The sequence below is a fragment of the Neodiprion pinetum genome, chromosome 2 (assembly GCF_021155775.2).
Source record: "Neodiprion pinetum isolate iyNeoPine1 chromosome 2, iyNeoPine1.2, whole genome shotgun sequence".
Taxonomy (NCBI): domain Eukaryota; kingdom Metazoa; phylum Arthropoda; class Insecta; order Hymenoptera; family Diprionidae; genus Neodiprion; species Neodiprion pinetum.
Window position 1 is genome coordinate 36,430,583 of NC_060233.1, and position 11,628 is coordinate 36,442,210.

At 34.7% G+C, this 11,628-nt stretch overlaps 2 protein-coding genes and 1 long non-coding RNA gene across 4 annotated transcripts; 1 reads left to right on the forward strand and 2 right to left on the reverse strand.

Annotated features, from left to right (window-relative positions):
- The first annotated feature begins 3,243 nt into the window (after positions 1 to 3,243).
- Positions 3,244 to 8,954, forward strand: LOC138190462 (uncharacterized). Its single transcript, XR_011176448.1, has 2 exons — positions 3,244 to 3,934; positions 4,989 to 8,954. It is a non-coding gene; the product is annotated as an uncharacterized lncRNA (long non-coding RNA).
- On the reverse strand, positions 5,845 to 8,320 carry slv (saliva). Its single transcript, XM_046612686.2, has 4 exons — positions 7,133 to 8,320; positions 6,756 to 6,833; positions 6,272 to 6,554; positions 5,845 to 6,188 (listed from the first exon to the last, which is right to left on the reverse strand). Exons 1-4 carry the CDS (start codon positions 7,207 to 7,209, stop codon positions 5,967 to 5,969), a joined length of 660 nt encoding a protein of 219 aa, XP_046468642.1. The 5' UTR covers positions 7,210 to 8,320; the 3' UTR covers positions 5,845 to 5,966.
- LOC124212541 (sugar transporter SWEET1) lies at positions 8,588 to 11,433 on the reverse strand. 2 transcript variants are annotated; one of them, XM_046612685.2, is made up of 7 exons: positions 11,185 to 11,433; positions 10,863 to 11,079; positions 10,390 to 10,467; positions 10,068 to 10,191; positions 9,589 to 9,744; positions 9,203 to 9,322; positions 8,588 to 8,992 (listed from the first exon to the last, which is right to left on the reverse strand). In XM_046612685.2, the coding sequence occupies exons 2-7, from the start codon at positions 10,937 to 10,939 to the stop codon at positions 8,879 to 8,881; spliced, it is 669 nt and encodes a 222-aa protein (XP_046468641.1). In that variant the 5' UTR covers positions 10,940 to 11,079; positions 11,185 to 11,433; the 3' UTR covers positions 8,588 to 8,878. The 2 variants fall into 2 exon arrangements, with proteins under 2 accessions (XP_046468641.1, XP_046468640.1); XM_046612684.2 differs by having other exon boundaries at positions 10,863 to 11,433.
- Between the last annotated feature and the right edge of the window lie 195 nt (positions 11,434 to 11,628).

An 11,628-nucleotide genomic window follows, 5' to 3' on the forward strand; every position in this document is an offset into this window, starting at 1 on the left:
ATTCCATAATATTCATTGAAACAGTTTATTGGAACGAAGTTCCTTATCGCTCGTTCACCGTAGGGGCTAGGCGGAAAAAAACGACACCAAAAAACCGACACTTTTTGGCTATAGTGCTCGTTTGCTATAGTGCGCGCGATCTCCCTCTCTCTCTCTCTCTCTATTCCAGCGTGTGCGCGCGCTCTCTCTCTCTGTCTCAGCGCTTGGGGTGGGAGACGGCAGCAGCGGTCTCTCTCACTCACAGCGCACGACTATACTTCGCCCCTCTTTCTCTCTCCTACAGCGTACAACTATACTTTGGGCCGCAGCGCGCTCTCTCACAGCGTACGTCTATACTTTGCCTCTCTTTCTTTTTATATCTTTCAAAAACACATTCGTACGATTTTATTACCATTCCTTCATATATTTGATTTTTCATTTAATTATTCTTCAATTAAACGTTCTTAATTTATTCAATGAGCAGTAATATAGCGTAAGGAACTTCGTTCGTACCGGCTGTCCCATGACAGCTCTCATGTTTTTTTTTGAAGATTCGTTTTATTTCTATAATAATTACTTGTTATACCAAAGAAACGTCATAACGGAAAGCGAAAAGTATGGTATTTCACGCAATCACATTTATACATTTTATTTATTGACGCGTCATTACTTTTGATAATGTTTTGTACCATAGATTTTACTGATTTTTCAATACGCCTTATCTATCAATTTCTAATATACTCCTGCATGTCCAACTCAATTTTTTTGATTTAATAATTTTCTTTTGAATATCTATTGATGTATGTAACACTTTTAATTTTTCCTGACATGGTTGAGAGGTTGAAACGGCATAGGGTGGGTCTCTTCATCACAGCGACCTCCACGTGGTGAGACCTGGGTCATTGATGGCAATGTATTTAGTAGGGATGCGCGATTCTAGATCGATTTGAGTCGAGAAAATAGATCTTTTGTATCGATACTTTACTAATCGATTTTTTCTAGAATCGATTTCAAGTCTGCAAGGATCGGATTAGGTTCTTCAATTAAAAAAAGTTTTGAAAATCTATTTTGGCGTTCTGTATTTTCTGAATAACATAGGTTTGAGAATACAAAAGAATCGAACAATTTCTAGCGCTAAATAAATCTAATATCACAACTAATAAAAAAAGCTTCCCACCTAGTCGGCTGGATTTGTGTAATATGTATATGAGAACTATTGCTGTGATAAACAAATATGACCCAAAGCAAACTATTGTTAAATATCAAAACTGTTGAATAAGTACTACATTTTTGTGACACAATTTTTAATCTTCAATATAGCTACTGGTTTCCAGTTAAACTAAAAAGTAAAAATAACGATCAATCTTTTGTATCCGATTTTTTGGATGAATCGATTTTTCCAAAATCAATTTGAATCGATTTTGAGAATCGATCTTTTGCTTGATATCGCCCATCCCTAGTATTAAGTCATGAATTAGCTAACTGCTGTTTCGGGTAATTTCTCTTGTACTATTTTTCACTTTACTGCAACGAGTTATGCAATAGATCTCTTGAAAACTCGAAAATTATTCAATGATTTCTGTAACTTATTATTATTTGCATAAGCAATAAATATTTGAAATAATATGTATACGTGCCAACCTCTCTTTGGATAAACGTATCCTAATCTCATCAACCACGCGAAACTCATACGGGCTTCCAGTTATATTCCTCGCACGTCAGAATTTCAGAACGTTCAAGCGGCCTGGTCCCAACGGAGTGCAGAGTGGAGGGCCATAACACGCGAGGGGCATAGACTTAAGTCCCGCCAACTCTTCCCCTTGGCCGCCTGGCTTGAGTCGCGCGGGAAGCCGAAGTTCCCGCGCGAGCTCGGTAGGCAACGTCCTTAATCGGCGGAAGCTATCCAACACACAATCCCATAAGACCAGTAATCGTGAAATATAATCATTATACGTGATATAATTATTACATTTCAGTGCATAAGACTCATAAAACTCCATTACAGTAACTGTCTTTCAGTCTTCAGTCAACGCCATAGTATTTTACTGCCTAGGTCTTGACGAATAGGAATGCCTATAAAATAGGACATTCGCACTCATTGCACATCAAGTAGCGCTACTCAGCTTTATTGGCATCCCTATTGCTGTTTACTGAAGATATAATTCAACGCTTAAGAATTTGACTGCAAAATACTGCGGCAGATTTTGCTGCCCGTCAAAATCCAACCTCACATAGAGCTATTTTTCTAATTTTCTATATCCGATAATAGCAGAGAATACTATATACTTTGATAACAGCCGCGGTCTGCAGTACCGGCACAGCCAGCTAAAGTATGCCAACAGAGAGGGGTATTATCAGTAACATTATTATGAATTTGAATTCTATAATGTATACATTTGAGATAACAGAAAGTTTCTGATTTCTTTGGTTAAAATTTTTTTCTCATACACATTTTATTCGGTCTAAACTCCATAAATCTCATAGGCTTCGGTTCGTGGGTTTCAAATCTACGTCCGTTACCGTAACAACCGCTAGCGTTTTGCGCAGCTCGGTCTGACCAGGCGGGAAGTGCGAGCACCAAACTATAAATCCGAGCAGGTGTCGCGCCGCAGCGTCATTCGTCTCCAGTCAATCGTCGACAGAAGACTGTGCTCGTTACTCGTCGCATTTGAGGAGCTCAAATTGTAGAATCTAGATCGCATAGTTTACTCAATCTCACAAATTAATCAAGTTTTTGCTCGTATGCGCGCTGAGTTGAGACTTTTTAGTTCCGAGCGAAAGCGCGGCATTTGCAAGCTGGCACTCAACGCGCGGAGATAAAAATCGCGTAGTGTTTAGTAATAGTAAAGAATCTTGTTGCAACTATTATGAAATATATCTGAGGTGTACAAAAGTATTTGTTTTACTAATCGTATTATTTTCCGTTTCAGGACAACGAATAAATTTTTTTACGAGTACGCTGATAAATATTGAGTATTCAGTCGAACGGGAAATTCATTTCAACTATTCTTGGTAGAAAATTAATGTAGACAAAAAAAAATATACAATTCTTTTAATTAATAGAAATAATCGAGCTAGAGTATATTGAAGCAAATGTCATATTCGGCTCGACATATTTATTTATCAGTGTATTTATGTTTATAATTTTGTGAAATGCACCTTTATCTGTTTTAGCTAATCAGTTTTTCCCCTATTGTCTGTAATTATAGCTTTTTCATATCTAAGCTATTTACTTTTTAGTCTGTGCCAGCTCATAAAGTTTTGTTCACTGCACTGAAAAGAACAAATCTTATTGTTTATTTTTTCTGTCTGATACGGAAAAAAATGTAATTTAGATTTTACATCTGTTGAGATGAATACATGGACAGCACTTGTTTGGAGTCTATAGTCTATAGTCAAATCTACATCAATTGTCCTAGATCTTCCTGAGCATAGTGTAACTCGTATTACCGGATTTGTAAGTCTTGTTGCAATTGCTGTAGATTCAACTCCAAAAAAGTGCTCTCCATATATTCACCTCAGAAGGTGTAAAATCTACAATATTTTTCTTTCCGTGTAATCCTGATTCTCTGTTTCAGGTGTGCTAGTCTTTGCTCCAAGCAAGTAAAACTGGCTGTTGACTAAAATGAGAAAGAAATTTCGATCAGAGACAATTTTGATTTAAATTTATTGAGTCGATCATTTGATTATTTCAAAAATAATAATCATTTTCTTTTTTGGAGTTGCCAATTTTTCTCTATACAATGTCGACTGTTAGTTTTTACTTGAACAATACAGTAGGGGGACCGGGGTCGGTAAAACAACACTAATAATTCAAAAATTAACAAATAGAGCAGGGGGGATACGAGGAGAGAATGAAGCAGTTTCCGTGTCGGAACATGGCCGTTTAAGTTCGGCGATGCTCCGAGGTCACCATACGCGAGCAAGTGGAGCCATTGTGTTTTTATGTATAAAAGTAAGTATTATTGTTGCCGTTATTTTGTTTTTTATTAACAAACTATGTTAGTTACGAATATTTTAATTTCTGATGTAAGAATTTCAATTATTGAAGTATAAATTGGCATGATTCTTTTTTATTCAAGTTGTTTGTTTCGAAAGTCAAGTCGACAAAACGTTTAAAAGATGTCCCTGGGATGGTAGCAACAATTTTTTTCAGGGTCGATTGAAACGTTTCATCCCATGTGTTTCAAAACTGTTAAAGGTGTGTTTTGTCGTAGAAAAGCTAATTTTATTACTTTCGTCATCTTTCATCAGCTTTCAATTGTATTTAAGGTTTTATTATTAAAATACTGTATACAGGGTGAGTTTTCTCCGGGGTCTGATCCGGGAGGAGCTTGGATGTGCTGAGACTCCGCCTTCTATTCATACTCATCCGCTTCAGAATAGTAGTGTGTAATTATAGAGCAGATACCCTTATCTCCAAATCTGTTTATGTCCACACGTATTCTGAAGTGAACGAGTATGAATAGCAGAAGGCGAAGTCTCATTGTCAGCACATCCAAGCTCCTCCCAGATCAGACCCCGGAGAAAACTCACCCTGTATGTCATAAAATTGGCACAAATGTGATGTAACTAATTTTATTACTTTGTTCAAGTTCAGTATTTAATTGAATGAGACTGAATCTTAAGTAAGACGTTAATGTTGCGCATTATTCTGTAATTTTTGTCTCAATAATTAAGTTTATAACAACATTATTCTGCTAAGGTTACAACAGCCCCGAGTATGAAGTCGGTTAAACAGTTTTTCCAATTTTTTAAATAGCCCCCAGATGTTTTTTTGCAATGCAGATGATGCCACTATAGCCTCATACATTAGTAATCAGATAACTAAGATTCAATTACAGCATATTATCAATTGCACTTGGTTGAACTTTGGTTTGACTTTCCGGAAAATATTTCAACCATCCCCGGTCTCCCCTATTTTGCAAATGTTTTATTTCGATTTACAAGTGTTCCTTCTCACTTATGTTTGCAATTATTATAACTAATTATATTTTTCTCTGTTACAGATGACTTAAGTTTTATTGGCTACACTGACAAATCAATATTTCATTCTATTAACTATATTTTTTCTGCATTTTAACAATTTTTTCAGTTTCTCATAATGTGGTTTGGATTTTTCACCTTCTATACTTTATATCGCAGGTCCTGCAAGATGACTAAACATCTGTATTGAAATTATGTATAATATAATGATGCAGATGTATTAATTCAAAATCACTTAAAATATGAAAATTAAATTCCATTGGTTCTCGAACTAATAAACAATCTATTTTTTTTGTCATTATTTATCTCAAATTGAAATCACAAAATTTTAGTTTCACATCTAGTTGCTTACCGTATTTTCATAAAGAAACATTATCAATATGAAACGTCTAATCAAGTCCGTAAATTTCGTTAAAATAATTCATGAATCTAATTGAATCTAACTTGAATGTATACTTGTACTTGAATTTCTTTAGAAGACAAATATAAGATAACAACAATATATGCTTAAAGGTAATACCAAAGCTCTATTACGCTTTCGAAACAGCTCAGAGTGTATTCACAATGCTTCTCTTTATCAACAACGATTATTGTAGGCTTACCGTTAGACAAGACTAAAAGAGAGAACTGTCGAAATAGCATGAAGAATTGCGTTACTGCTGAGTATACTAAAATGAAGGTACCAGTATTTTGAAATGCAGTGGCTGATAAGCTTCAAATCTTAGTAATTTTTTTAATGCTTGGCGTTTTTGGTACCACTATCAGTTAATTAGATTCCGTAGTAAATTTCAAATACTTAATCCAGGGAGAGATTTGCGAGATCTGAGGTTTTTTCAAAGAGAGCTGCCAAAAGAGTTTTTGTAAAACAGAATAAAAATGTTTGATAAATAGAATTTATATTTATTGACTCTTTACATGCAGTAAATATAATTATATCTTCAAATTTTTAAATTTATTCATTCACATAAAAATAGAATTTAATCCACTCGAATATATTAATATTACAATTGTGTAAGATGTATTTGGTCTGGGTATCTCCCAGGGTACAATATAAATAATGATAGTTGGAAGAGCGATAAAACACAGCCTAGAAAATTTGGTATTACAATGAAACCATCATTCAATAAGTATCCATACAATAGCCACTGGAACGATACTATTAAAGATGACAATATTATCGGGAATGGTAAAGTTTCGGCACTTTTAACCCTCATAACATGAGCCTGAAAAATATTCACAGTACATTATTATTCAGAAAAAATATGTCAGATAGGCATATATAAATTGGGATTCAATTAAACCGTACAAGCATGGATAATGGTGAAGCAAAAAATGCAATCGCGAGGCCAGAGCTAAGGAATCCAACTATCCGTCTCGCCTGAACTTCGTCAATCTCATACTGACTGTAGAGGTAAACTGATATTACAAATATGACAGCTGCGCTTAGCTGTTTCAACGTCAATGATTTCTTCATACTATATGACATGAATACGAGGACGTATAGCAACTGTAGCGAAATTCCAAAGATATTCACTACAATTATTGTCTGATCACCGATCAGCATGCCATACCTAAGTGCCAAACTGCATCTAAAATTAACGAAAATGATCAGTTTCAAAGTTTATGTAACAGATTTTTTTGTTTACAGCGTATCCATTCACATGAAAGCGAAAACACTAAGGCTAGCTTTGTATCATAATGTTATAGCTACCAAAAATATATAAAAACTGTGAATACAAAGTTACCTGACTTGTGACATAAATTCATTATATATGATACTATAATCTTACGATGTAAAACATGTCACAAACGCGAGTCCAGAGGCCTCACCAGTTGTTCCATTGCGAATGTATTTTCGGCACACCAATCTGCAATGACAACCATCAGTAAATGTTTTCAAAGGTATTTAAACAAGAAACCCATACTTCTGTTTCCAGTTATTTTCAACTAGCAATAACTCAGTTTTTGCAATGTGTTAAACAAAAACACAGATAAAAATAAGCTTATTTACTTGATCCAGCGATAACATCGCCTATTTTGATAGTGCACATTTATGAAACATATTTTTAATAATTTACGTAACTGTTATTTACATTTGGCATAACTAGGTTTTGGCTATCAAGGTTATGTTTATCTTTACCGAAATTAAGGTTAATGTTTCACTTACATGCCCGCTAAAAATTGTAGGATCGTTGAGACTGAAGCTGTCACGGCGATAAATTCTTTGAATTCTAACCCTATCATATTATCGTAGCACACATTTTAAGTATCTATGTACGTTTATGTGTAAGTAGGATTTGCACCTAACTGTTGATCAATCTACCGGGATTCTAATCCGTGACACGATGCTATAAATTTTTATCGACGTGTAACAATCAATCCTACATTACTTTGCCGGCGAAGATAGAGTTGTCAGATTCAAGTTGGATAATCCAGAAATGATCTTGAACTTACTTTAATCACAAAAGGTTATAATATAGAAAATTGGATTATAGTTGGTAGGTACATTCGTAAACTGACTTAAACTAATGGCGACTTAAGTCTGCACCGTGATCTGTACAGCTGGCACATCTCGAACGGTACTGTGCCCAGCTATGCGAGTTGACATTAATTTTTATGCAACTTTTACGAGTATTCGTACAAAATTTTAATTGTCATATTATGCTTCAGTAGGTCATTATCCACACAAAAGTGTAATCGTACAATGCTATAATAAGTACAGTCTATGCGTCATAATCTACGAAAATTATTCGTTGCAATAATTATAAGAATCCCGGATATTGCCTTGTTTTCTGTAAGCGAAATTGAAGATGATTGGCACTGCTAGCACATCTCGAACGGTACTATGACTCACTATACGAGTTAAAATTAATTTTGATACAAGTTTTACGAGAATTCTTACAAAATTTGAATTATATTATGCTCGTTCAGGTCATCAACATAAAAGCGTAATCGTACTATGCCATAATTATGTAAGTACATGCTATGCGTCGTCATCTTACGAGATTTATTCAGTGCAATAATTATAAGAATCCCGGATCTTGCCTTGCTTGCTGTAAGCCCTGTAAGCGAAATTGACGACGCTGTTTGCCAATTCAGACTTGCGTGGGTATATTTGACGGAAAATAATCACGATTCGGGTTTCGCAACGCCTGTTTGCTTTTTGTTGAACACAACATTACGATTCGAACAAGGAAGCGTTTGTAAGTCTCTGAATAAATTCTAGAGTCATTTGTACGTCACTTGATGACGCGATTGATTGAATTGGTACTCATCGCGAGAAATTGAGGCAATTACAACTGACGTCAAGTACTCATAGCACGGCACGCCCGAGTTAAACGCTTTGAATCACGAATTACAGAGCGACCACCGCGTAAACATAAATGTGTACACAAACTGCGGTTCAGCTACCAATTAAAATAAATAACAATTCTTGCGTTGTGTACAGCTTTATTTCGATTTGACCTATTAATTGACTCTATATACAGTAATTAGAGGACAGCCAATGTTCGTCATACAGTTAACTACGTTTCGTAGTAATGAACAGACAGTTGGCATTTTTACAGGGGAAGGATAAAGTCGAGTAGAATGCGGAAAAGTGAAATAAGAGATACGAACCAGCTTTGTCAACAAAATATTTCTTATTATTGTCAGTTGCGGATATTATCTAACATAATATTAGCTGGTTTACAATTAATTTTGTCTGCATAAAATACATTTGTGTCATCAAAAACATACCTGTATACTCTACATATTTACAAATGAAACAGTAACGAGGCTTTTAACGCTTATTATTAAATATCTTGTATATGTATATCTTATATACAATTGGAACAACGATGTGCATTTCAATGCTTGTTATGAAATATCAACAAACTTGTAATAAGATTATTCCTTGGAATGTAGGAAGATATTAGTTTTTCTTCTTTTCTGGTACAGATTCCGATTCCTTGGTCGATTTTGACGGGTATATCACAAATAAGGACAGTTGTGCCGACAAAAGAGTAAAAGCAACTGCATTCTGAAACTAATCACAACCAGATATTCTAAATGAAATTATTCCACAGATACTAAATAGTTATAATATTTAACAAGATCGATTAATGTAGTCGTTTTTCATTCATCGGAAAATCATCAATTTGTTTATCTATACAATAATGACTATAGTAAGCAGAATGTTATTTCTTTGCAAACTGAAAGCGATCTTTCTTGGTTAATATATTTCATTTTAACTTACTATTAGAAAGCCGTTGTCGATAATAAAGCCGTATAAGAGCCACTGAGAGGTCACCAGAGTACCCGAGAAAATTAGTGGGAATGGCATCCCTTCTGTGCTTTTGGACTTTATGATTGTACCCTGTGAACAGAAAAATTATAATGTGATAAATTAGGATACTGTTGAAATTTGCGAAATTTATTAACGCAGTACTCTGAACTACTCCAGACAACTTTAATTGGAACTACTTCTTCATTTGTACAGGAATTTTTGAAAACGATTAATACTCTAGAGATAAATTTGCTAAATATTTTAATGCTAAATATTAAGTAATTTGATGTGCTATTTTATGCGTATCTTCAATCATTTTTATATTACGAAATATCAGTGTGCACAATTACACTTACGATATTGAGGAGTGGAGCCGAAAGGAGAAGGAATAACACCGTGGTAAGGATAATTCCAAATCGGTAGGCTATTTTGTCCGGGTGTTCCATCTCCGCATAGCCAAGAATTGCTACTAGCACAGCAATTACTTTACCTGCTAAAGCAAGTGTACCAGTCTATAAAGATATTGAAATAATTTAATAAACTATTGCAGTTAAATGAAGCAAGTACTGTCATTGTTTGCTGATATTACATCTATGTATATGCTTTGGTAAAATATGGAGCACATTTGATACTTCACATAGTTACGAGTGCTTATTCTTATCAACGAACGATTAAATAAAATTTAAATGTTACATGACAATAAGATTACATAGACAGAAGGTACACTATCATATAAGATATGAAGCTTTCGTATAGTCATCATGAACGGTGTGAAGCAAATACGTGTATTGATATGTGTGTGTATATATGTCATACTATTTATATATTGATATACCTTATCAGGGGAATAGGCATAATAGAAGAGAAAGTATCCAACATTCAATAGAATACCACATATATTAACACTTATCGTTGGTGTGTCGCCTAGAATGTAACCATACTTGAGTGTCATGATACCCCTGTTGATAATAAAATACTCAATTAGTTGCCAAGACAGATATCAGAAGAATATTAACAATATCGTCATGTTTGATGATATTACATATCATTATAATACCATAAGCTATATGGATTCACAAGACACCAGCTTCCAAAGTTACATTTTTATGGCATGAAATTTCAGACTTTTGTTTTATTGTTTTATCAAATGTTCTTACATTCCAAATCCACCAATGAATGGCATCGCTGGAAAGCCTTTGGCTGATCCTTTTTTGTATATGTCTTTACACACAAATCTGTGAAAAGAAAAAAAAACTTCAGCACAGTCAAAATTGTTAAGTATCATAATGCGCTAACAATATCTTAGTAGCCTCAATAGTTGTGTAATAAATACGAGGAGAATAATACCTAATGTACAGAGGATGTTTTAAATTTTTGCCAAGTTATCTTCCTTTCTTCTAAATTTATTCTAATCGGGAAAGGTGATCATGATTTAGGTATTTTTAATGAATATGATTTTCTTAAATAAAATAACATTTGTTATATCTAAATGTAATGTTGAATCAGTTGCGAGGTATACGGTTTAAAGGATAAACAAATGGTGTCAAAATCTGCAAAATACTTTTGCAAAACCCCTACTAATGAAGTATTTGCAACAATTGATTAATTTAATTACATCAAGAGGACTTACACGCCGGCGAACATTTGTGCCAAGGTTGTAAGAAAAGCACTCGTGGCAACGATTTCCCTGTAATCTTCCAAAGCCATTATGAAGTTTTATCGTTATATTTTCTATTAAACTTTCTGCTTAGACAGGAGTAATCTTCAACCACGACCCAATCTCTTCAGCTGTCGGAACGTAACTGTGCGGGACCGACCTGTATCGTTGCCGTATTGACGGTGAACTTCTGTTTAAAATGAGATCAAATTGATCAAGCGGAACGATAGTAGACACGAGAGATAAAAATCTCCAGATAAACATGGTCGCGAGCCAATCATGTCAGTCTATTAACCTTCGAATTCATTAGGCGTTTTTCACAATCCCTAACAACCTGTACTCTTGCGCAGAAGGTATGTTTTATGTAACATTGCTATATCATAACCATTGTTGATAATTTTTTATGAATTTTTTTACGTCTAGCAGACGATGGTTAAAACGTCACGACCTTTACATGCCCTCCATAAAAGGACTAAACGAAATACCACGAACGAAACTACACGCAATAAAGTCTCAAGGACATGAAACCGCAAGATGAAAGAAAGCCACGTGATTTCTTGCACGTGCATCGAACTTATTGAACTCTAGCCGCTATCTGCTGACTGCTAAAGACAAGTACATAGTCATAACTTTATGGACCAGTAGCAGTGACTGAAGGCTGTTGATAAAGACGGTTACCCTAATTTATATATTACGAGTCGTACCCAATGGGTGCTTTCCATTTACTGACTCAAATCGA

What these genes read in the sequence shown, in the direction of transcription:
- slv (XM_046612686.2), bottom strand. Translation starts at nt 7,209, where the DNA reads ATGATAGGGTTAGAATTCAAAGAATTTATCGCCGTGACAGCTTCAGTC. An exon ending in TTTGTGACATGTTTTACATC is followed by an intron (nt 6,555 to 6,755) that starts GTAAGATTATAG and finishes CGTTAATTTTAG; the next exon opens with ATGCAGTTTGGCACTTAGGT. An exon ending in CTTCACCATTATCCATGCTT is followed by an intron (nt 6,189 to 6,271) that starts GTACGGTTTAAT and finishes AATATTTTTCAG; the next exon opens with GCTCATGTTATGAGGGTTAA.
- LOC124212541 (XM_046612685.2), bottom strand. Translation starts at nt 10,939, where the DNA reads ATGGCTTTGGAAGATTACAGGGAAATCGTTGCCACGAGTGCTTTTCTT. An exon ending in TTCATTGGTGGATTTGGAAT is followed by an intron (nt 10,192 to 10,389) that starts GTAAGAACATTT and finishes TATTATCAACAG; the next exon opens with GGGTATCATGACACTCAAGT. An exon ending in CGGCTCCACTCCTCAATATC is followed by an intron (nt 9,323 to 9,588) that starts GTAAGTGTAATT and finishes TTCTGTTCACAG; the next exon opens with GGTACAATCATAAAGTCCAA.